The sequence below is a fragment of the Pleurodeles waltl genome, chromosome 10 (assembly GCF_031143425.1).
Source record: "Pleurodeles waltl isolate 20211129_DDA chromosome 10, aPleWal1.hap1.20221129, whole genome shotgun sequence".
NCBI classification, from domain to species: Eukaryota; Metazoa; Chordata; class Amphibia; order Caudata; family Salamandridae; genus Pleurodeles; species Pleurodeles waltl.
In genome coordinates, this window is record NC_090449.1 from 816,336,805 (window position 1) to 816,358,658 (window position 21,854).

A 21,854-nucleotide genomic window follows, 5' to 3' on the forward strand; every position below is an offset into this window, starting at 1 on the left:
ACCCCAGAAGGGCAATTAAAGTTTCAGGTCATTCCCTTTGGGTTGAAGAGCACCCCTTTCACCTTCTAGAGGTTTGTCAACCAGGTTCTGGCTTGGCTGGAGAACTTCAGTGCTGCCTATCTAGTGATAACGTGGTGTTCAGTTCTATATGGGAGGACCATTTGTTACACCTCAAGGAAGTGCTTTAGGCTTTGCAAAGGGCAGTCCTGACTATCAACAACAGTAACTGCCAGATAAGGAAGGGATCAGTGGCCTACCTGGGTGACCAAGTGAAAGGAGGCAAAATGTAGCCCCTCCAGGCCAAGATTGAAATTCTCCTGGCTTGGGAACCCCTCAAGACCCAGACAGAAGTGAGTGTCTTCTTAGGCCTCACCAGCTACTACAAAAGATTTGTCAAGGGGTATGGCACCATTGTTGCCCCCTTGACAGAGATGACTTTCAAGAAGCAGCCTTGTCAGTTGATTTGGACAGAGGCGTGCCAGAACCCTGTTGACACCCTGAAGAAAGCCATGTGCACAGCGCCTGTGCTCAAGGCTCCTGCCGTTTTCAAAGAATTCATTGAACAGGCAGAAGCTTCATAGCATGGTATAGTGGCCATGCTCTTACAGCTAAATTAATAAGGCATGGATCAACCTGTAGCCTTCATCAGTAGGAGGTTAGTTCCCTGGAAACAGAGTTGGAGTGCGACAGAGAGGGAATCTTTGCATTGGTTTAGGCACAGAAGACGTTGAGACCATATCTGTTTGGTGCTCACTTCTGGGTTCATACAAACCACAGCCCCCTCAGATAGTTAATGCAGTTGAGGGTGAGACTCCTAAACTGGTGGTCCATCTCCCTACACGAAATGGACTTTATGGTGAGACATCATCCTGGAATGAAACCGGCCCATGCTGATGGTCTCTCCAGCTTGTTCCACATTAGTGAAAACAACACCCAAGGGGTTGGGTAGTTTTACCTACTTTCAGCAGGGAAGTCACCCGTTAGACCTGGCATCCTAGGTATGGTTTTTCCCTAACGTTTTGCCTTTATGCCTTCCGTTTTTGCTGACTTGGTTTTTGCTGGCCTTAGAACTACATGTTACCACTGCTAACTTATTCTAAGCTCTACTGTTCTCTTCTTAAAACATGTTAGTCTGGCTTATACCCAATTGACATATTTCATTTACTTGTAAGTCAATAGTAAATTGGCACTACCTGTGCCCAGGGTCTGCAAGTTAAAAGCTGCTAGTGGGAACTGCAACACTGATTGTGCCACCAACCACATTAAACATATCTCAGGCCTGCCATTGCAGACTGCATGTGTACCGTTTGAAACTGCCATTACAACCTGGCAAAATAAACCTCTTGCCAGGCCAAAACTTTCCTTTTTAATGCAAATGTCACCTCTATAGTAAACCTTAGACAGCCCCAAGGGCTGGGTGCAGCGTAAAGTTGAACATGTACTTTTACGCTTTTCATGTCCTGGTAGTGAAAAACTCTTAAATTCATTTCTCACTACTGCAAGGCCTACTGCTCTCATAGGATAAGTTTGGAGATACCTTATTATATTTTTATAAGTGCATTTTCCAAACAGGAACAGGTATTCCCTTCATGTATGGAAATGCTGGAATCACCATTTAAAATCATAACTTATGGTGAAGTTGGATTTTAAATAACAGTTCTCAAAATGCCACTTTAGAAAGTTGCCATTTTTTTGCCATAAACATTTGGCGCCTGCAGCCTGTTCCTGGGTCCTATGACTGGGTGTGGGTGACAGTTGGGCTTTGTGTATTCCTCATAGACAGCCACACATAATGGGGAGCTTAGGTGTGACTGGATGTGCCATCACTGGCAGGATGGAAGGGAGGAGCTGGCCCAGCCCCACTTAAACTTGAATAGGCTGTGTCCTGTCTCCACACAAAGAGCAGCATGCCCCCTGAATTTAGTCTGAAGCCAGGACAGGGAAGGCAGGGTACCTGTGCACTTTAAATGTATGCCTCTAAAAGTTTCTCCCCACTTCAAAGGTAAAACTATGTATAAATACTGTACGTCAGACACCAAATCTTCAGTACACGTCTGGACCTGTGGATACTCTGCCAGGAACAAGGACTGCTGTGGTGCCCCAAGGACTGACACTCTGCAGGACTGCTGCTGCAAAGGAACTGCTGCCCTGTTGCGCTGAACTGCTGCCCCCTTGCCTAGATGAGAAGGTCTGGGCCTGCATCTCTTGAACACCCAGACTCAGAGTGACTCCAAGGGCTAGTTGGCTGGCCTCCTGATCTGAAGCCTCTGGGAAATAACAGGCTTCCACCAACCTTACTTCTGCATTTAGACTCTATGGTCTGTAAGTCTACCGTGCCAAGTGGCATCACCCAGTCCTGAACCCTTGGAAGAGGGCTTAAGGTGCTCAGCCAGCCTGTGTGGATCCAGTGGAACTAACGCATCTCCTCTTCTGTGCAGTGCAACCCTGAGCAGAACCAATGCATCTGATGCTACGTCGATTGGACCCACCATAAAGACCTGCATCTCCACCGCAGCCCACAAAGCCTTCGCAAACTGCACTGGGTGATGCAGCCTCAGCGCAGGCCCACGCATCCCTTGCTGACAACACCAGACTCCATATCGTAGCCGTGCAGCTCTTCAGAACCGAAGCTCGCCTGACTGTGCAACGCATCCTTGACACCGACTTCACATCGGACTTCGCATTGCAAGCCCTGTCAATGGTATCCTTGTAACAGGAAGGGGAAGTGTTCTGTACAATGCTCCTACTATTGTTCGAAGTGGAACAGCAAGATGAAGATTAAGTCATCATGCACAGCAGAGTGATATCCTACCATGTGCAGAAGTAGGATCCTATATAGTTCTTAAGATGGTACGCTGCCTCTTTCCCCAGTGCCAAGTGTATTCTCAGCAAAGATGCATGGTAGTACCAATGACTTGCCTGATGGTAGCTCTTCTGCTAGTTTTATTCCCTCCTCCTGATTGCTTCGATTAAAAAATGTATAATGTACTGATTCCATAGAATACGTAATATCTCCCAAACACTGCTTCATCCTAAAATGCTTGAGTACGTACGTGAAGATATCTATGCGGGAAGGATTGTGCATTGTACCGATATACAAAACGGGTAAATGTTATTTCGCTACTCACCATCAACATGCAACACATTTTGTGCAACATCAGTTGCTTCTATTGTAAGCACACACACATATTCATAATTTTTCGTAAATTTGTCGTCATTTGCTGCCTGTTCTACCCTGGAAAAAAATTGTTTTCTTGTTTTTCATTTAGTCAACACCTAGATGTAATATATGCGCTGATGGACATATAAAAGGCGGAATTTCTACGGTCTGAAGATTTAATACATTTCCATCAACAAACTGATGTTTGATGTGAGATTATTGCATTTAAATTAAAGGCTTTCCTTTACTTATGTGTATGAGTAGTGATAGCACATAATTTTCGCTTGAAAAGCCTGACATCTAGCGAGAGATTACGTTTTTTATAATTCATTCCAGTTCAACACGTTTGAATGTTTCTGAGGCAACTGTTCTTATTTAAAAAAATAAAAAAAAACTGTGATGTTGAGAATGAGATCCGGCTTCCTTGATAATCTGTATCTATTTTAGTTCAAGCTAGGAGGTGAGTGTGTTAATATTAGCGATGTGCCCACCGCCCGCCCACCCTTTCCAGTATTTTCCGTAATGAGGTATGTTAGTATTCCAGGTGAAGCCTTACCCTGGTAGCGTTGCAGTGAGTGCAGTATTCGAGGAATGTTAGGTGCGAAGCAGCAGGAGGCTTTTTCTTTTCAATCATGGCCAGAGGATGCATAGTGATGAGAAAATGCCACAGAATGGAATGACTATAGAACATTTCAAGGTATGATTTCTAAATCAATAATGTTATTTTTACAGCAACTTCTGGGAACGATAATGGAATTAAATGTGAGATACACAGTCCTATCTTTGAAACCCTTCTGTAGTAAATGGTTGATATGCATAGCTATAAAATTCAATTGAAATTGAATATCCTGCATGATATTGTATAGTGTGCCATTAGCAGGCTGTGTCGGTTTATTGCATAAATATTTGATTTCATATGTCTGCTGTTTTACCTTTAGGATTGATCCGTGGGTTGACATCACATGTTCTACATTTGTCCAGCATTCTGGTATAAAGCATTCCTATTTGCTTATAAAGACGAACTATCTGCTTCTCTTTGTTTATCAGGCATATTTTCACATAATACTTGACATTGACAGAACATTAATATTTGGAGGTATAGATTAGTGCAGCGTACATATTTGTAATTAATGAGCTAGGCAAAATATTCTTTTTGGAACCTCCCATCCCCGCTTACAACTTTTTTTTACATCTCGATCTTGCCTACTTCTTCCCTCGACCTTTTCTGCTTACTAAGTCTGCATGCTAGTACCTGCAGTTGTTTACCTTACATAAGTCAACAGGAAAAGAGCTTTCAGTAGTCTGACAGAGAGAGCGTCGTAGGCTCAGCCCACAGGTTGATTCCTTTGAGTACATGATTTTTGGGTCGACAATAAATGTGTGATTCTCCTATAAAACAGTTTCATTGCAGTTCATGCACTTTCGGAAGTCCACTGCAATAGAGTACTGGTTTTAAAAGATATATTGATTTAATGTTTCACAAACAACAGCCTTTCATGCCACGTTAGCCAGCAGCAGTATGGTTGGCAGGAGTGTGGCCGGCTGGACGCAGGATTATTTACTCTTGGCTTCACAAGCCCAACCGTTGGCATGTTGCTTTAACAGCGTTGATTATGATTTGATTCCTGGGATGTTTGCATCTAGCCCTGCCAATATGCTCTGATATTTAAGTTTTTTCTCCGAACCCAGCGAGTGCAGAAAAATATCGATAAGCTTCTTGACAAGGAATCATGAATGTCGGTTCATCAAAATGCCAGGGAGTGATATCACATGGCCTTTGACCATGATGACTTCACAGGAAGTGACATATAACCTTTGGCCCAGGTGGCATTAACAGAAGTGAATCAAAAAAACTAAAACATAAATACTAATGAAAAAAAAGTATAAATGTGCTTTTTCAATTCAGTCAAAATTATAAAATTACTGATGCCCCCGAAACTGAAATACTGAGCAAACATCCAGGGCATCTACTACGATATAGTGTTGTTTTCTTCTCTTCCTGCACTGCTTTACTTTAGGCTGCCATGGACCAAAGCACCATAGTGTAAGGGTGTGTACATTCTGTCAAGCATATTTGTGTAGTAGAAGACAACCATTCTGCAATAAAAACTATACTTAAATACTTTTCCTATTTTATACGTGTACTGTACAGTGCAGCACACGTGCAAAGTTAGAAATGTGGAAAGTGGTTGCATGGGAACACCACGTTCCACCCATGGTTTGCAATCTTGATGTAAACTAGTACAGAGCAGAGCAAAGATCTATTTTACTTTATGTTAGGCAACTTTGGCATTGGAAAGTAAATCCCACTACAACACTTTGCACCAAGTTTGTATTACAAAAGTAATGCAAACTTGGCGCAAAGTGTTAGTAATCTGGACCCAAATTTCCACTGAAAAGATGATGTTCCCAGCAGATCCTATAATTTCATTGGTGCTATTAACGACCTCATTAGAAATAAATGAGCACTCTTAGTGAGGGCCTTGGCTTCCGTTCTTGATGGCACTACAGCTCACACTACAATTATGAAGCTTGTTTACTCATATGCACCCATTTCATTGTTATCTTTAGCTGTAGTGAAGTCCAGTCTTTCTTTTCAATTGAAACTTCATCTTTGCTCATTATTTCACAGCTTCAACGGCATCATTAATTTTACAACTGTGAAGGATAGAAAAATGGACATTCCAAAACATAACTTTTTTAAATAAAGAGAGATGGCATCTTCATGTGCATTTGCAAGAAAGCAACAGACGATAATCACCCATTACTGGGATGCTGATCCACGTAGAAGGAAAATAATACACTGATACAGTGAATGGCATTCTTTACCTATGGACCTTTTATCCTCATTGTAACAACATTAGGGGCCAGATTTACAAAACTGTCACTCAACGCAGCGTAGCAGGCAAAAATGCTGGACTGCATTGCGTGACAAGTAGAGGGCTAGAGAGCACCATATATACAGAGATATGGCACTCTCCTCCCCATGCCACCGGTGCAGAATTTTGCTGCCGGGTGCCACACACACATTTGCACCATAGTGTAAGGGTGTGTGCATGAGTCCAGCATAGGGTTTGTAGTGGAAGGTTTCTCATCCAGTACAAATTCTATGCTTAGACTTACTTTAAAACTCTTCCTACTTTGTATGTGTGCTGTACAGTGCAAAACACATAAAACATTGGAAAGAAAAATAGAAATAAAAAAATTTCTCCTTTTAACTGCTCCTTTTAAATTTGTTTGGGTGCAAAACCCAGCAGGGGATGTGCCTGGGGTGACCTTTTGTGTGCCATTGGCTGTTAAATGGGAAGGAACGGGAGAATGGCATCAGCTGCAATTTAATTCATGCTGATGAAGCTGTACCTGATTTATGCTGCATGAAATTTACCCTTTAGCACGTGTGTGTCGCTGTAGTAGGACACATCTCTGGGATGATTAATAGGCCAAGCAAATGCATGGATCTGACTTGTGATGTCACTGTTGGAAGTCTTACATTGATCTCCCAGCAGAATCTTTATTGTGTGCCTTGCTGGTATCCGATTGTATGTTTGTGTTGGCCTTTGTGGTTTTTACTAATGGATTAGCAGATAGCCTTTTGCAGGCCACCTTGGTGGCTTCATTGATCCAAGGGCCACTTAACCCAACCCAGTTTTCTTCTTGCTTATTTCAGGTTCATGCCAGTGCATACTTAACAATCTGACATATATTTGTGCTGCCACCGCTAAAATTACGCCATAGAGCAAAAGGGAACTCTGCTAGGAAAGACTGCACTCTAAAGCTCTGGATAGATGAGAGACACAAAAAAATAACTTTTCTGGTGTGCATTACAGCTATTGGTTTTATTTGCTCATTGTGCCAATCCAGACAGGGAGCAGCCATATGCAAATCAGTCTTGGTTCATCTCCAATAGGAGAGGTCCAACCCCAACTGTCAGCATTGCTTAATTGGTAAAAGAATGAGTACTGGTGCCCAAAACTCTGCTCCTGTGATGCTATTAAGAAATCTTCTCACTAGATACCAAGACTCCCTAGTGTGGAATTCACCTCAGGCCACCTTAATCCACTACCAGACACTGCTGCACCTTTATCTCAATCTTGCTGGTCTCTGCTTTCTCAATGTATGTCCATTTGTCCATCTTTCTCTTTATCTCTCATTCCTGTTTGTGTTTTTCTGCAAAGACTTATAAATGCATTGCGTGCAGGGAACTTGGACAACTGTTTATGTGACAATGCAATGCAAAGAAAAGCGTGGGACTTTGGAATGGACAAATAGAAATAGAAATTAATAAGTCATATACAGTAATGGCTCAGAAAGGACAAGGGTACAGCCTCTAAATCTGTAAATCTGTGTTACCGCCAAAAGCAAAAAAACACTGCTTCTAATGCTATTTAAAACAGTTCGTCAGAAAATATAATGACCTTTCCATTTTCTATTTTTCAATGACCTTTCAACTCAAAATGATTCCAGTACTGTTAAATGGTGTCAACACTGGGGCATCCCTAATTGTCTGAGGAATAAACAGAATACCTGTCCAGATAAGAGTTCGCTCCTGCCATGTAGAAACAGTGTTTGAATCTAGAAGCCCCACCTTGACACGTCTAGTTACCTTAAAGACAAAATAAATGCTATTAAAAATAGAATTCACTGTCACCCTATGCCTTAAGTTTGAAACTAGGCGCGATCTCACAATTTAGAGTTGATTCTACTGTTTCATCTGTTATACAAACAGGTCCCTTGTTTTCTCTAAAGGGGTCCCGTTAGACAATGATTAGCCCCATGAATTGTGCCTGGTGGTAGAGCTGCCACCCGCCTTCATAAGATATGTTGACTGTGTAAAGACCTGGACCTGTCCTCTGAGATTTTTGAGGCCAGAGATCCGCAGGGTTACAGTATTACACAATTGAGTATGAATACTTCTGGCGAAGGTATGAACCTGATGTGGACTTAATATGTTGATGACCAAGGTATACTGCACTCCTCCAAGAAACTGTGAGTCCGTGCGAATTGTATATGCAGAGTTTTTCCTGAGCTACACATTCCTGCAGGTAAGAGACCAAAAGGGTAGGTCAAACGAGTCGCTCTTCTGGTTTGGCTGAAATGTTCTGCTATTTCTTTCTTTAGAACCATTTAGTGTAGTAATCCTAATATCTAATTCCTTACCTTTAGTGACCAACTTGTCGTATTGACTGTTTCCCTTGGACAACCCACCAGGTCCCCCAAATTAGTAATGTTCAGTACTGCAAGATTTAGATAAAATCTTTTCAGATTCTGTATGTGTGTGACAGCGAACAAGAGATTGGGACCCTAATGTAAGATGAGGCAGGTTGTAAATAAGACAGCATTTTTGCTCACAAATTTGTTGCAACCTAATCAGTCACATCACAAAATATACATTTCCAGGTGGTCTGAACATCACCTGCATCATTAATATTAATAACCGGGCAAGGCAATTTGAGACTCCTGCAACCAGCTGTGACTGCAGGGATAGAGTCCTTCATGAGGCAGCAGTCCTTTACTACTTTGTTTGCATTCAGTGGATGTAAATCCTTTGTTTAAAAAAACATCCATGTCACTTTAAAGGGCAGGTTCTGCTGTTAAAATAATATTGACCTCCAGGAAAGACATTGGTTCCCCCAAGGCCATCTGACAACATTTCTAAAGAGGAAGCTGTGCAATTGGGACAGCGGTTCACTTGTGATACAGTTACCACAAAAGTTCCTTCATCATGAGTCGCCTGTTATGGCTCTGTAAATACAAGACCCCGTAAATTTCAATACCGGGTACATCGAAGATTACTAGTGTTATAAATGAGGTCTTTGGTTGGCAGTCAGATTATCCCCTGTCCAAGCAAGGACCCTCACTAATGGTAAAGGAGAATTACACTCAGTTAACCCCCGCTCAGCCCCTTGGTAGCTTGGCACGAACAGGCAGGCTTAACTTCAGAAGCAATGTGTAAAGTAACTGTACAAACACACTCAGTAATACAGTGAACCACTACAAAATGACACAACCCAGGTTTAGAAAAATATAATTTTTTAAATCTAAATACACAAGACCAAATACAATATAAATCCACAATATACAGTGAAAAGTACCAATTTAGCACTTAAAAGCAAGAAAATAGTGATCTGAGGTGAAAACACTGCAAGTTGGTAAAACTCGGCGTTGTTCATGGAGTCGGACGACCCCCAGGTACAGTACCTTTAGAACAAGTAGAAAACAGGCCGGTGCATGTAGTAGGGGCGAGTGGCTTCGCTGGATCCAATGCAGCATCGGTACTGGTGCCATGGGGCAGGAAGACTGCGGCGTCGCGGAGCAGCATAGAGTCCTCTCTACAGGGCAGTGGAGGTGAGGTAGTGTCGGATGCGAAGTCGGTCCCTTGGTTCGAGCTGATGCAAAGTCTGATGGAGTTACGATGCTTCTGGACGACCTCACAGGGTCGCGATGACATCTCAGGGCTTCAGGCGCTGCAATGGTGTCGGATCATCACAGACGTTGGACTTACGACACTACAGTGTCAGCGAATTCGGGCAGGCTCTGCAATTGCAGCAACGCTAGGCCTACAGGGTTGTCGCACTTCTACGAGGTCCACGGCCTCGGGGCAGGCGGCGTTGCAGATCCAAGGTAGTGGTGCCAGCTCACAGGATCACCGGATTCACACTCAGCGAGATCCACGGCCTCGGGCCAAGCGGCGTCGCGGTTCCGGGCAGCGGCGTCCTAGACAAAAAGACACACGGCATCATCCGACGTCGACAAACTTGTTTTTCTCCAGGAATTCACTTCCAGGGGTCCAGGAACTGCAATGGCACCCTCTGGCAAGCTAAAGGCCACAGCAAGTAGACGTAGGTCTGGTTGGTGAAGCCTTTGCTGAGGCAAGCTCTACTCGAAGCCCTTGGAGCCACTTTTCAAACAGGAATGCAACAAAGCCCAGTCTCTCTCCCCTTGCACAGGCAGAAGCAGCAACTGCAGGATAGCTCTACAAAGCACAGGCAGGGCAGCACTTCTCCTCAGTTCTTCAGCTCTTCTCCAGGCAGAAGTTCCCTTTGAATCCTTGAAGTGATCTCATTTTCAGGGGTTTTGGGTGCTCTTCTTATACCCCTTTCTGCCTTTGAATTAGGCCTACTTCAAAGAAAAGTCTTCCTTGTGTGTACGATTCTGCCTTGCCCAGGTCAGGCCCCAGACACACACCAGGGGGTCAGAGGCTGCATGGGGAGGGCAGTCACTGCCCTTTCAGTTGTAAGTGACCACTCCTCCCCTCCCTCCCAGCACAGATGGCTCAACAGGATATGCAGGATACACCCCAGCTCCCTTTGTGTCCCTGTTTAGAGAGTGGTGCAAACAGCCCAACTGTCAAACTGACCCAGACAGGGAATCTACAAACAGGTAGGGTCACAGAATGGTTTAAGCAAGAAAATGCCTACGTTCTAAAAGTGGCATTTTCAAACACACAACCAACTTCACTAAAATATTTTTTTTTTAAATTGTTAGCTCAGAGACCCTAAATTCCATATTTCCATCTGCTCCCTAAGGGAATCTGCACTCCAATAACATTTAAAGGCAGCTCCCATGTTAACCTATGAGAGAGAGAGTCGCCTTGCAACAGTAAAAAACAAATGTGGCTGTATTTCACTGCCAGGGCAGGTAAAACACATAAGTAAATGTCCTACCTTAAACATGCACTGCACCTTGCCCATGGGGCTATCTAGGGCCTACCTTAAGGGTGCCTTACATGTATAAAAAGGGAAGGTTAGGCCTGGCAAATGGGTACACTTGCCAAGTCGAATTGGCAGTTTAAAACTGCACTCACAGACACTGCAGTGGCAGGTCTGGGACATGTTTACAGGGCTACTAAGGTGGGTGGCACAACCAGTGCTGCATGCCTACTAGTAGCATTTGAGTTATAGGCCCTTGGCACCTCTAGTGCACTTTACTAGGGACTTACTAGTCAGTCAAATATGCCAATCATGGAAAGCTAATCAACAATATAATTTTACACAGAGAGCACATGCACTTTAGCACTGTTTAGCATTGGTAAAGTGCTCAGAGTCCTAAAGCTGACACAAACAGGTCAGAATAAATAGGAGGAAGGAGGCAAAAAGATGTGGGATGACCATGCAAAAGGGAAAAAATTCCAACAACTAGTAACACATAAGGAGTAAAAGATCAGTGTTTTGCATTTGCAGTCTCAAACCATTGGAGCGTTACATTCAGACTCACAAACAAGAGGGAAATGTCCCCTTCTAATTGCCAGTCTTTGCAAATTATAAAAGTTGCATTGGGAATCAAATCCTTTTTTGATTGACAATGTAACTTTAGTATATTGCGACATAGCTTTTGGTGGTCGCATAACCTCCTAATTTTGCAAATTCATAGGCTCTGCAACTGGCAACTGAACTAGTGATAGTAGCTTGTAGCTTAGTGATTCGGAGCTAAATGGGCTAAGTGAGGTATATATGGATAAGGGATGATTAAGGGTAAGGAGGAGGAATCCATGTCAACAGGGGTTCCTTAGTAGGGTTTTTGGTAGGTATTCCACGAGTACAGAGTGGACGGCCAATGAGATGTGGCATAATGGCTTATAGATAGACTACTGAGTTACCATGTGGAAAGTCCAAATATTGCAACTGGTGAAGAAATGGTTTTTAAAAAGAGTTGGCCTGTATGGGGCACTGGCACAGTTTATATGTTCTAGTGTGTATTCAGATGCATCTGTGTAAAGGAGGCGGGGCCCCTCTGCATGAGGCACTACAACTTGCAAATCATTTGTCTTCTTAAAGAAATAACCAGCACACTGCTTTTTATAAAAGGTGCCATATTGATCCTTGTGTAACAGTGAAATTATGCCATGCAGGTGCTAAAATATGCCAAAGAATGACTGTCTACCCATAGAGCTGGCATCTCCGGTTGAAAGCTCAACTGGCTGACACAATACATAAGAATCATTAATTTTGGTTTCAATAGCATATAGCTGTAGAAGATAATTCAGTTTCTTGTGTGACCGATATAAATCGTCAATATCCGTACCAATACTAATTTGACTTTGCTTTGTAAAATGTTTCATTTTCAAACTGTGCTCATTTCCCTGTGATCATGAATTTTGTTTAATCCATCACAGTTTATATACTGAGCACTGGTCGGCATAGCAAGCTTTAGTACAGCATTTCTCTGACTCTGTTAAAGCCCAAAAGACCTTTATGCATCTTTAAAGGTCTGCCTTAGCAGCTTAGCTATCGGTAGACCTTTATGTGATCAACAGAGAAATAACTTTAAGACCCATTACTGACAGAGCGGTTTCCATTAAGTGCAGATTTTGAGGTTGTTACATTTTTGCCTTGTGGAAAAAATTCATGATCAATACAGGAGGACTGACCTAGTTATGGTGACAAGCCATTGATCAAGACTGTAGGCCTCACTTGTTTATTATGAAACATTCGGGCCTTTAACATGCCTTTAAAGGTGGAATGTCATTTTGCTGTGTTAAATGTTTTAGAAATGTATATTTTGGAAATTCGACATACCCCAACAGAAGACACTGGTTTTGCTGTTGGTTAACCTCTGCGACAAACAATTGGGATAGAAGATCTGCACTAAGAGAATACTTGTTATGCTATTTTAAGAAGGGTTGTATATTGTTTTGCCAATAGTTATTACCTGATTATTTATAATTTTATGACTACTGCGAGAAGGGTTTTTCTCTGTCCAAACGTTTATTCCCTTAAACTCAGATTTATACTGGACAGAAGATGCATGCTTCTGCTGAAAAGAGTGTCTGGTATGGTACTTTTTAATCTTGCAGGACTGCTTTTGCACAGTATAGCAGGGCTGAATTGCATATGGTGACAAGTTACGACAAAGCCAGTAGGTCTTAGGCCTTGCTTATTTTTTATGAACAGCTTCTGTTAAAGACAATAGGCCTTTAATGGTGGATGGTCCTTTTACTCTTTTAATGCTCGTAGACTGGTACATTTTTTACGAGTATTTTAGAGATAGACGACCTTATTAAGCAAGGATTTTGGTGTTAGCTACACACTCTGCAAATCCTCCGGGTAGAAGATGTGTACACTGGGAATTCTTGTTTTGCTGTTTTACAAAGGGTTCCATATTGTTTTGCCAACTGTAATTTTGTACATATTTCTAATTTTATTTCTGTATAAATGTCTGGCTTGTCGAAAAGCTTATGGAGAATACTTTTGGCCTGAGCTGGTTATGGTAACAAGTCAGCAATAAAGGTTATAGGCTTGACTGGTCAATTGAAAAAGTCATATCAGATGCCATAAAGTCACATATGTTTATTCTGAAAACGTACAGTAAAAACCAGTAGACCTGACTTCTTTATTATGAAAACCATACCCTCAGGGGTTATTTGTTATTACACTGTTTAAAAGTTTATAGATGGGCATTACATTTAATGTATTCTCACAGATGACATTACTGTTGCAAAACTTTCCACTCTGTTCCACCTCTAAAGACCTGGCAGAGAGAAGATGTGCACTTTGACACTTTGATAACCTGTGTTAATTGACTCCATGGTTGAGGGCTAACTTGTAGAAAACCAAAATTCAGCAGGCCTGAGTTGGTTATGATGATAAGCCAATGATAAAGGGTGTAAGCTTGATTAGATTTCCATGAAAATGTATGACAGATTCCATAGATCTGATAATTTTATTTTAAAGAAATAAGGCAAAGGCACTAAGGGGCTCATTCTGAGCCCGGCGGGCGGCAGGAGCCGCCCGCCTGGAGGGAGCCGCCAAATGACCACACTGCGGTCGAAAGACCGCGGCGGCCATTCAGACATTTCCTCTGGGCCGGCGGACGCTCTCCAAAAGAGCGCCCGCCGGCCCAGAGGAAATGCCCCTGCAACGAGGACGCCGGCTCAGAATTGAGCCGGCGTAGTTGCAGGGGTGCGACGGGTGCAGTTTGCACCCGTCGCGTATTTCAGTGTCTGCATTGCAGACACTGAAATACACAGTGGGGCCCTCTTACGGGGGCCCCTGCAGTGCCCATGCCATTGGCATGGGCACTGTAGGGGCCCCCAGGGGCCCCGCGGCGCCCCCTACCGCCATCCTGTTCCTGGCGGGAGACCCGCCAGGAACAGGATGGCGGTAGGGGGTGTCAGAATCCCCATGGCGGCGGAGCGCGCTCCGCCGCCATGGAGGATTCCCCCGAGCAGCGGGAAGTCGGCGGGAGACCGCCGACTTTCCGCTTCTGACCGTGGCTGAACCGCCGCGGTCAGAATGCTCGTGGGAGCACCGCCAGCCCGCCAGAATGACCCCCTAAATCTGCTGTGAAAAGCGTTTGTTAAAGTCAATAGCTCTTTAAGGGTGGATTGTCATTATATTGTGTTAAAGGCTGGAAATAGACTTTTTGTTACATGAAATCTCATGGATCACAGTAGAACATAAGGGTTTCATTGTTAGTTACTATCTCTGACAAGCACTTAAAATTGACAATTCACAAAGGAATATAACTTGTCGGGCCCTTATCGAGTGTTTGTGTGCTGTTTTGCAAAATGTAATTTTGTATATATTTGTAATGTTATGAGTGGGTGTCTAATGGCTCCCATTTTATCTGCAATACAAGAGGCTTCTGTTGGTTATAATAATAGGCCAATTATGAACGATTTAGGCCCTTCATTGGGGAAAATGTTTATCAGAATGGTCTGTTAATTATGTAAAGTTACAACAAAAGCAGAAGGCCTGACTTTAATTGTGATATGGATTTATTAAAGCCAATAGATGTGTAATTGTCGATTGTTGTTATGTTCTGGAGAAGACTGTAGAATATTATTGTGTTACCTGGAATCTCACAGCTTACTTTTCTTGTTTGGTCTTGGTCACTCACATTATGTTTCTCCTCATGGCAGCATACTGCATGGGGCAATGAGTTAGCCCACCTCTGTCATTGGCTTTATTGCATTTTGCCTAATCGCAGGTGCATATCTGCCCAAACTTGAGTGTGCTTCACAACCTTGTGTCCAGTTCTTTAATTTTGGTTATTTTCCTTTTCCTTTTATCAGCCCCTTTCATTTCCTAGCTTTTATAGCACCCTGGAATTCCATAGGAAGCCCTTTCGCAATGTCTTTCTTGCTGCTCATTTCATCAACACAATATGGGGCCACTATTACCAAACTGGGTGGCTATCTAAGACTGCTATTTCTTGTCCATAGTATACTATTGTTTTACAGTTCCAGGATGGCCACCCTCTTTAGAAGCATTATTTTTTTCCACACTGGCAAAGTACTGCAGTGATACACTGTACATTTTAACATTTGACAATGACTGTAGTGTGCTATGTTTACTGATCAGCCATTTTAGAATGGTATTGTGGCTAGTGTTTCATTGTTTTTACTGCTCCAAGCAGGCAAGAATATTGCCTCTAAACGTAGTTGTTGTTTCGAAACTTTATAACAACAATACACTATGTATCATACCATTGCAAGACATTTTTTAATTTATTTTAATTTTCTGTATTGCATGTTTTCTTTTTTTCTTTTAATTTATTGTCCGTATGCTTCCGAGAATGAACCAGTGGTTGCGTTAATGGTTGTATCAGTGGAAGGATAAGGAACAGTGCTTGTGTGATGACTTGTTGATTGCCTAAGCTCATCAGTGATTGAAGAGTTGCTTTCAGTTATATGCAAAAGTTGTTGATATTGCCAATGCTTCTTTAAATTTCTGTGATGTGGCAAAGCCAACAGTGGCTGTCTATCAGATCTTATCGATTCAACCCATAATAACGGAGAAAGGGTGGTGCAATAAGTCAGCCCCCTTTATCCACTGGCTGTTGCAAGTATCATTCATATTTTGGATCATCCCATCTGTCCGACCATCAGGAGCTTCTGCAGGAAGGGTACGGCATCTAGGTTCAAACCCCAAGCACTGGTCTTATGCAGTTCTTATAGCAACCACCAAACACAGAGCAAATGATCCTGAATGTGACAGCCAACTTGAAACAGTAATGTCCTTAGTTATAACGTATTCTGTATAGTAGGGATGAGAAGATATTCACATTTTGTGCTGACCTTTACTGCTGGTTTTCAGACTCTGCACACAGGGGCATTGCTGTCCAGCAACCAGTGTATGTGCTCAGATCCCTAAAACATGTACAAATTAGCTAAAATTTTATTGGCGTATTTAACACTCCTATAAAGCCATAGTACATGGTGTAGATTATGCACCCCTGGCATAATAAGGTAATGTCACCTGTGGACTGCAACACTTATTGTCCCATTCACCAGTATGAAAACTAAAGCATGGCTTTAGGCCTGCCATGGTAGCCTGACTGCTATACTGTAAATTCTGCAGTGTAACATCTTGAAATAACCCATATTGATGAGAAAAACCTACCTTTCGAATATTAGTAAGTCATCCCACATAAGAATTGTAGCCTACAAGTTAGGGAGATTGGTTAATTTTTTTGTTGTTAATTATCTTTATTCATTTATTTAAAAGATAACCATAGAAGAGCAAATAAACATCACATGCAAACAAATTACCCTAAATAAAACAAAACAGTATCATAAACATATGGAACATTCAAAATTTAAAGTATTACGCCAGCATATTGCACTTTTAAGAAACGCTCTCACCACAAGACATATTGTAACATCTGCTGCCATGCAAAGAAAATAAAAGGCTGGCCTGCACTGTAATAACCCAAACTTTTTTTAAATTGGTAATAAAAATCTCGTCCTGAAAGGCTCATGAAGTTTGCAGAACAAAGTATAATGCAGCAATGTCTGGAAGGAAACATCATCGCAAGTGGGAAGCAAAGATTACATCTGATGAAGCGTGCCCAAAATCTAGTTACAAGCAACTTTTCCCATACATTGTTGATCAGAGAGAGATAGGGCTCTAAACCCTGGCATGTCTTAACCATATCATAATCTTGCACAGATGGTTTCCCTAATTCCTTTCATTCCCTATTAACCACAGCCAGTATATTAAACTCTTTCTTGACCCAGCCCACCTCCCTTTTATTCAATAACTGTGGGGAACAGAATAGTTCCAGATGGCCCAGATTGTTGCCCATGTTTTATATATAATCCAGCAAGGGTACTTTTAAGCCCAAGTCACTGGACAGACAGTCTAAAATAATTTCTCTATTGAATGTTGCATGTTTGTTCCCCCATATAGAGATCCAAAGAAGTAGGGGAGCAAGCTTTATACGATCTTCCACATAATCTAGGCCCAGGTCCTCGTGTAATGCAAAGCATGGGCTATTGGGCTCAACCTCAAGCAACCACCTGCAGAATTATTATTTTCCTGCTGCATAAACAGGCTATTCCGGTATCCCCATATGGGATCCCCAAAGGTTAAAAACAGTAAACATTTTTGTTTATACACCTCCAGCAGGGGCAAGATTGGCTTCTTGCCAACTCTAGATGAGAGTTCAAAAACAGTGCCCACTGCAGCGTTAAAATGAGCACATCACTTAGAAATACATGGTAACCAGTTCCCTCTGTCATCAAAGGTTACTCCGAGGTAAGGAGACTCATGTACATGGCTAATTAATTGTCCTTTAACAGCCATTGGACCTGGTTTGCTCTGTGGTTTGCCAAACACCATATAGTGGGTTTTAGATATGTTAACCTCTTTTTCATCCATTTATCTGACAGTCATTAACCGCTCAATTTGAAATTCAATAAAGTAGTACTGCGTCATCAGCATACAGCAGAGCCGGCACACCTTTACCATTTACAATTAGTATATCTTCACACTGGGCTACTAGAAAAGATTGCAGGCCATTTAAACGTAAAAGAAATTAAATGAGAACTAAAACACATCCCTGGTGGATGCCCCTAAAAAGATTTAAAATTTCAGTACACTCCCACTCCAAGCCAAACCTGACTGAGGCTCTAATTCCATCATGTAGCACCTGTAAAAAATCAATTATAGTGTAAGGCACACCCAACTTATAAAGAATTCCCTAAAGTTTAGTATGATTAACCCTATCAAAGGCACTTAACCTCCAGTTTCCTGTTTTTGATAGCTATTGTATATTCTAGTATAGGCTTTTTGACCCTTGTTCCATTAATGGGCTTACTGTTCAGCTCCTTTTGCAAACGTTTGTTAACTGCTCTGCATATGCTATCAAACCACCCAGGTAATTGTTTATCTCTATAATATGGACATTCTTGGCTCAACAGTCTTGTCATGGCAGAATGTTTGCACTGGCATCACATTGGTAATTCGTTCCACTTTCATATGTATTTGCTGTCTGAGGCATCTGCCTATCAGATTATTGAAACATCCATTCCGCCCTCACTAGCATAGTCTTCCTTTCTTGGGCTATCTGATTTAACCAGCAATGCACACACTCATTTATTGATAAACTCAGTTACTTATTAATTCATCTATGTATATACTCGTTCATCCATAAATTTATACATGCACATATTTACAGATTTGTCCACCCATCCACTTACTACTTCATCCAGTAATTGAGTCATGCTCATATTTGCTCATTCAGACCTCACACAGCCTGAAGCAAAACTCACTAATCCATGAAGAAGCATTTTCAATATAGCCAGATAGCCTTCATGGACCTTAGGAACCTAGATGTTTTCTAAACAATTGTTCTTTTAATCTGATTTTTCAGTTTTAACCAAATCACAGGTGTACATTTTAAATCAATTGCATGAAATTACACAATGCTTGAAAAGTTGAAAATATTTGACTTTAATGGAATTCACGAGGAATTCCAGAAGTACACCTGGGTATATGTTACTCAAAAGATTGCATGGAACATTCACATGTGTAGCCATTTAGGCATAGTGAATAGCAGCAGTAGTAGGATACTACTAGCAAAGGTTTTGTGAGTACCCACAACTTCTGTTGGATCCACAGATGAGCCTGCCTACGTAAACCCAGAAACATTTCTCCAAGAGGAGATTTACTTACACAGATATTCATCAAAATCCATAATTTCTGTGTGAGCAAATCCTATTTACAAGGGCAAAATCCCACTATTCCTGGTTAATTCAATCACACACAAGATTTTACCTTCATAAGTGCAGTTTTTAGTGCCCCTAACTTGCACTTTGGAGAGCAGATAGTTTTGTGAGAAGCGAACCACTGTTCCCAAATCAACACTCAAGCACATACTTGATGTGTTGAGGCTACTAGTTAAAATGTATTCACGCCCAGTTTTAGTCTAATGTCTTTCTTATTCGTTGTCTGTAGCCTAGCCATTAATTTAGCATGAGTTTTTAGATACACCTAACTGTAGCATTGGATGTAAAACATCACTGTTGCTGTACCAGGGTGTTTTGTGTCTTAGTATGAGTAGATAGAGCACTTGTGGACATATTCAACTTTGACCATGGCTATCGCCTGTGCCTCAAACTAAATACAGTTATCAAGAACGCTACACTTATTGGCACAACAATGAAGCCATGGTCTCTCCAAGAATGCTGTGACCGGTTGAAAGGAAGCCCCAGGTCCTGGTGGCAGTCAAGCAACAGAATTTCTGATGTGTTACCATTAGGTGCCAAAGAAAAGTGCCCTGCATCTAAACGGGAATCTGTGCCAGACACCTAGTTATGCCCTTCAAGACTACTATGCAGATTTGTAGGCCTGTGGGCTCTACAATATATTTTGGCACGCTTCGGTGGCTTCCTGCTCCTTCACATAAAACACTCACCAGTCATACTTTACATGTTATGTTCCTTCACAGTCATGAAGCCTGAAGTTTTCTTTCCACTTGGGCTATCCTTACTTGAATACCCATCCTCAACTGGTGGTAAGCAGGTTTCATCAAACTAAAGATTCAATGATACCTATTTGAGACTGTCTGTTGCCTACCCTTTTTTAACCAAACTCTTATAGCCCTGAAACCGTCTCATGCAACCTACCAGGGACAAGAAACATATCCTCACAGCCAGCATCCAAGCCACTGTAAAGAAACAATCATTGGTCTTTCACATCACCAAAAACCAATTACAACATTTTATATCACGTGTTCAGTTAACCCCCCACAAACTCTGCAGTGACCCCACAATTATTATCCATCGAACTTTTGTCAGTTGAAAGAAGTGTTGTGGCACTATTATTAACATTATCCTCCCACCCAAAATCATCCACACTTACATTTTCTACTGCATCATAAACTTGCATGTTCCATTTTCCCGAACCAGCCCTCCCCACCACCTTCAGGCATTAGCCGTGGCGTCATTGGACTTTCAGACAAAGACTTTGGAAACATGTTAATACTCGCCATTGCACAAACATCACACAACTGATTTCCTGACCACTGAACTCATGGGTACACTCTTAGAATAACTGCATCTAAAGAAGAACAAGTGCAATTATGCATCAGTTGAATGAACCAGCAACACATTCCTATATTTGATACCAGTAAGCATATGTACTTGTCAATAAGTAAATATTCTGTCCTGGCAGGTGGGATATTGAGTGACTGAATAAGATCTAGATGTCATAACAAGAATATACATATCTACTGTCTTCATGTCAAGAGGTTCAGATAGTTAACCCACTTGTGCTGTATTCACACAGAGGTCCCATTCTGCACTGTCACTAACTAGCGATGATACTCCAAGCAAAGACCTGGATATAAAGACTACAATACCCGAGATGATGTGGAAACAACAGAAAGGTCATATGAGAGGTCAAAAGGATCCCAGACCACCCTCATTGCCCAGCTGGAAGAGTGTGGACCGACTGGAGGGCTCAAGTAAGTACAATTATAGTTAACATTAAGCCAGCTTAACGTAAACTATTAAATACCAATAAAGTAAGCTTTTTTTTCTGCAATACACACCAACCAGTAGTGTGTGGTCTACTATGAATTCTAATACTCTCATATACACCGACACAAATGAAATTGTTATTTCTGTCATTTAAAGTCAGATGGACCTGTTATCTTTTGCTTATTTCCATATTCAACAAAAATGTCTGAACGTTTCAACAAGTATGTTGAACCCTGTTTAAAAAAAGTTACTCTACTTTTAATTAACACATGACATAGAAAAGACCATCCCTCTTCCTCTGGCCACTGGTGCAGCAGCAGAACCCTCTTCCTGTTTACTATTGTATATGGTCTGTAAATGCAGGATTATCTGTCCCAACACAGTTTCAGAGTTCCTTTATTGCTATGAACAGTGCTCCACTACTCCCCAGATGTGTTTGTGCTGTACATAAAACAATCCATACATATTAAACCTATACTTGTGTTGATGAGACCTTTAGTCTTTGGGGGAATAACATAGTCAGTTTTTAATCACTTACCATATCATAAACTGCCCCAGGAAAAAAAAGCATCAAGGTGTTTGAGGCTAGGGATAAGAATAGGGCAACAAAGAGTACATTTTGTGGAAAATTGGGCAGCTACTGAGGCCTCCTGAAGTAACAGTTAGTTGAGGCAAAGCAGGTACTTTTGACAGATTTTGCCCAGTTCACAACTGATTGCTAAATCAGATAGTCCTCCTATCCAAGGACAGCTAAAATTTTTGTTTTTCTTTTTTTAAAAATAAATAATAATATTGGGCTCTCACCAGCAGTCAGAGATAATAAACCAAAGTACCCACCAACTGGCAGGCCCTCTGATGGAACAGGGACACCCTGGATGTGCAAGGAGAGAAGCAAGTGTGGCCTGATGGCACAGAAAACAGCTTGAAGATGGCACCCTTAGGAGAGGGAAATTGTGGATTAGGAATAGAGAAGGAACAAGGACCCAA

The 21,854-nt window shown here is 41.8% G+C and overlaps 1 protein-coding gene across 2 annotated transcripts in view; it reads left to right on the plus strand.

Moving 5' to 3' along the window:
- Positions 1–21,854, plus strand: part of MYRIP (myosin VIIA and Rab interacting protein) — a 1,334,264-nt gene that overhangs the window by 963,832 nt on the left and 348,578 nt on the right. For both annotated transcript variants that reach the window (XM_069211480.1, XM_069211479.1), the window contains exon 9: positions 20,674–20,851. In XM_069211480.1, the coding sequence (XP_069067581.1) occupies positions 20,674–20,851 (178 nt within the window). The remainder of the gene's footprint in view (positions 1–20,673; positions 20,852–21,854) is intronic.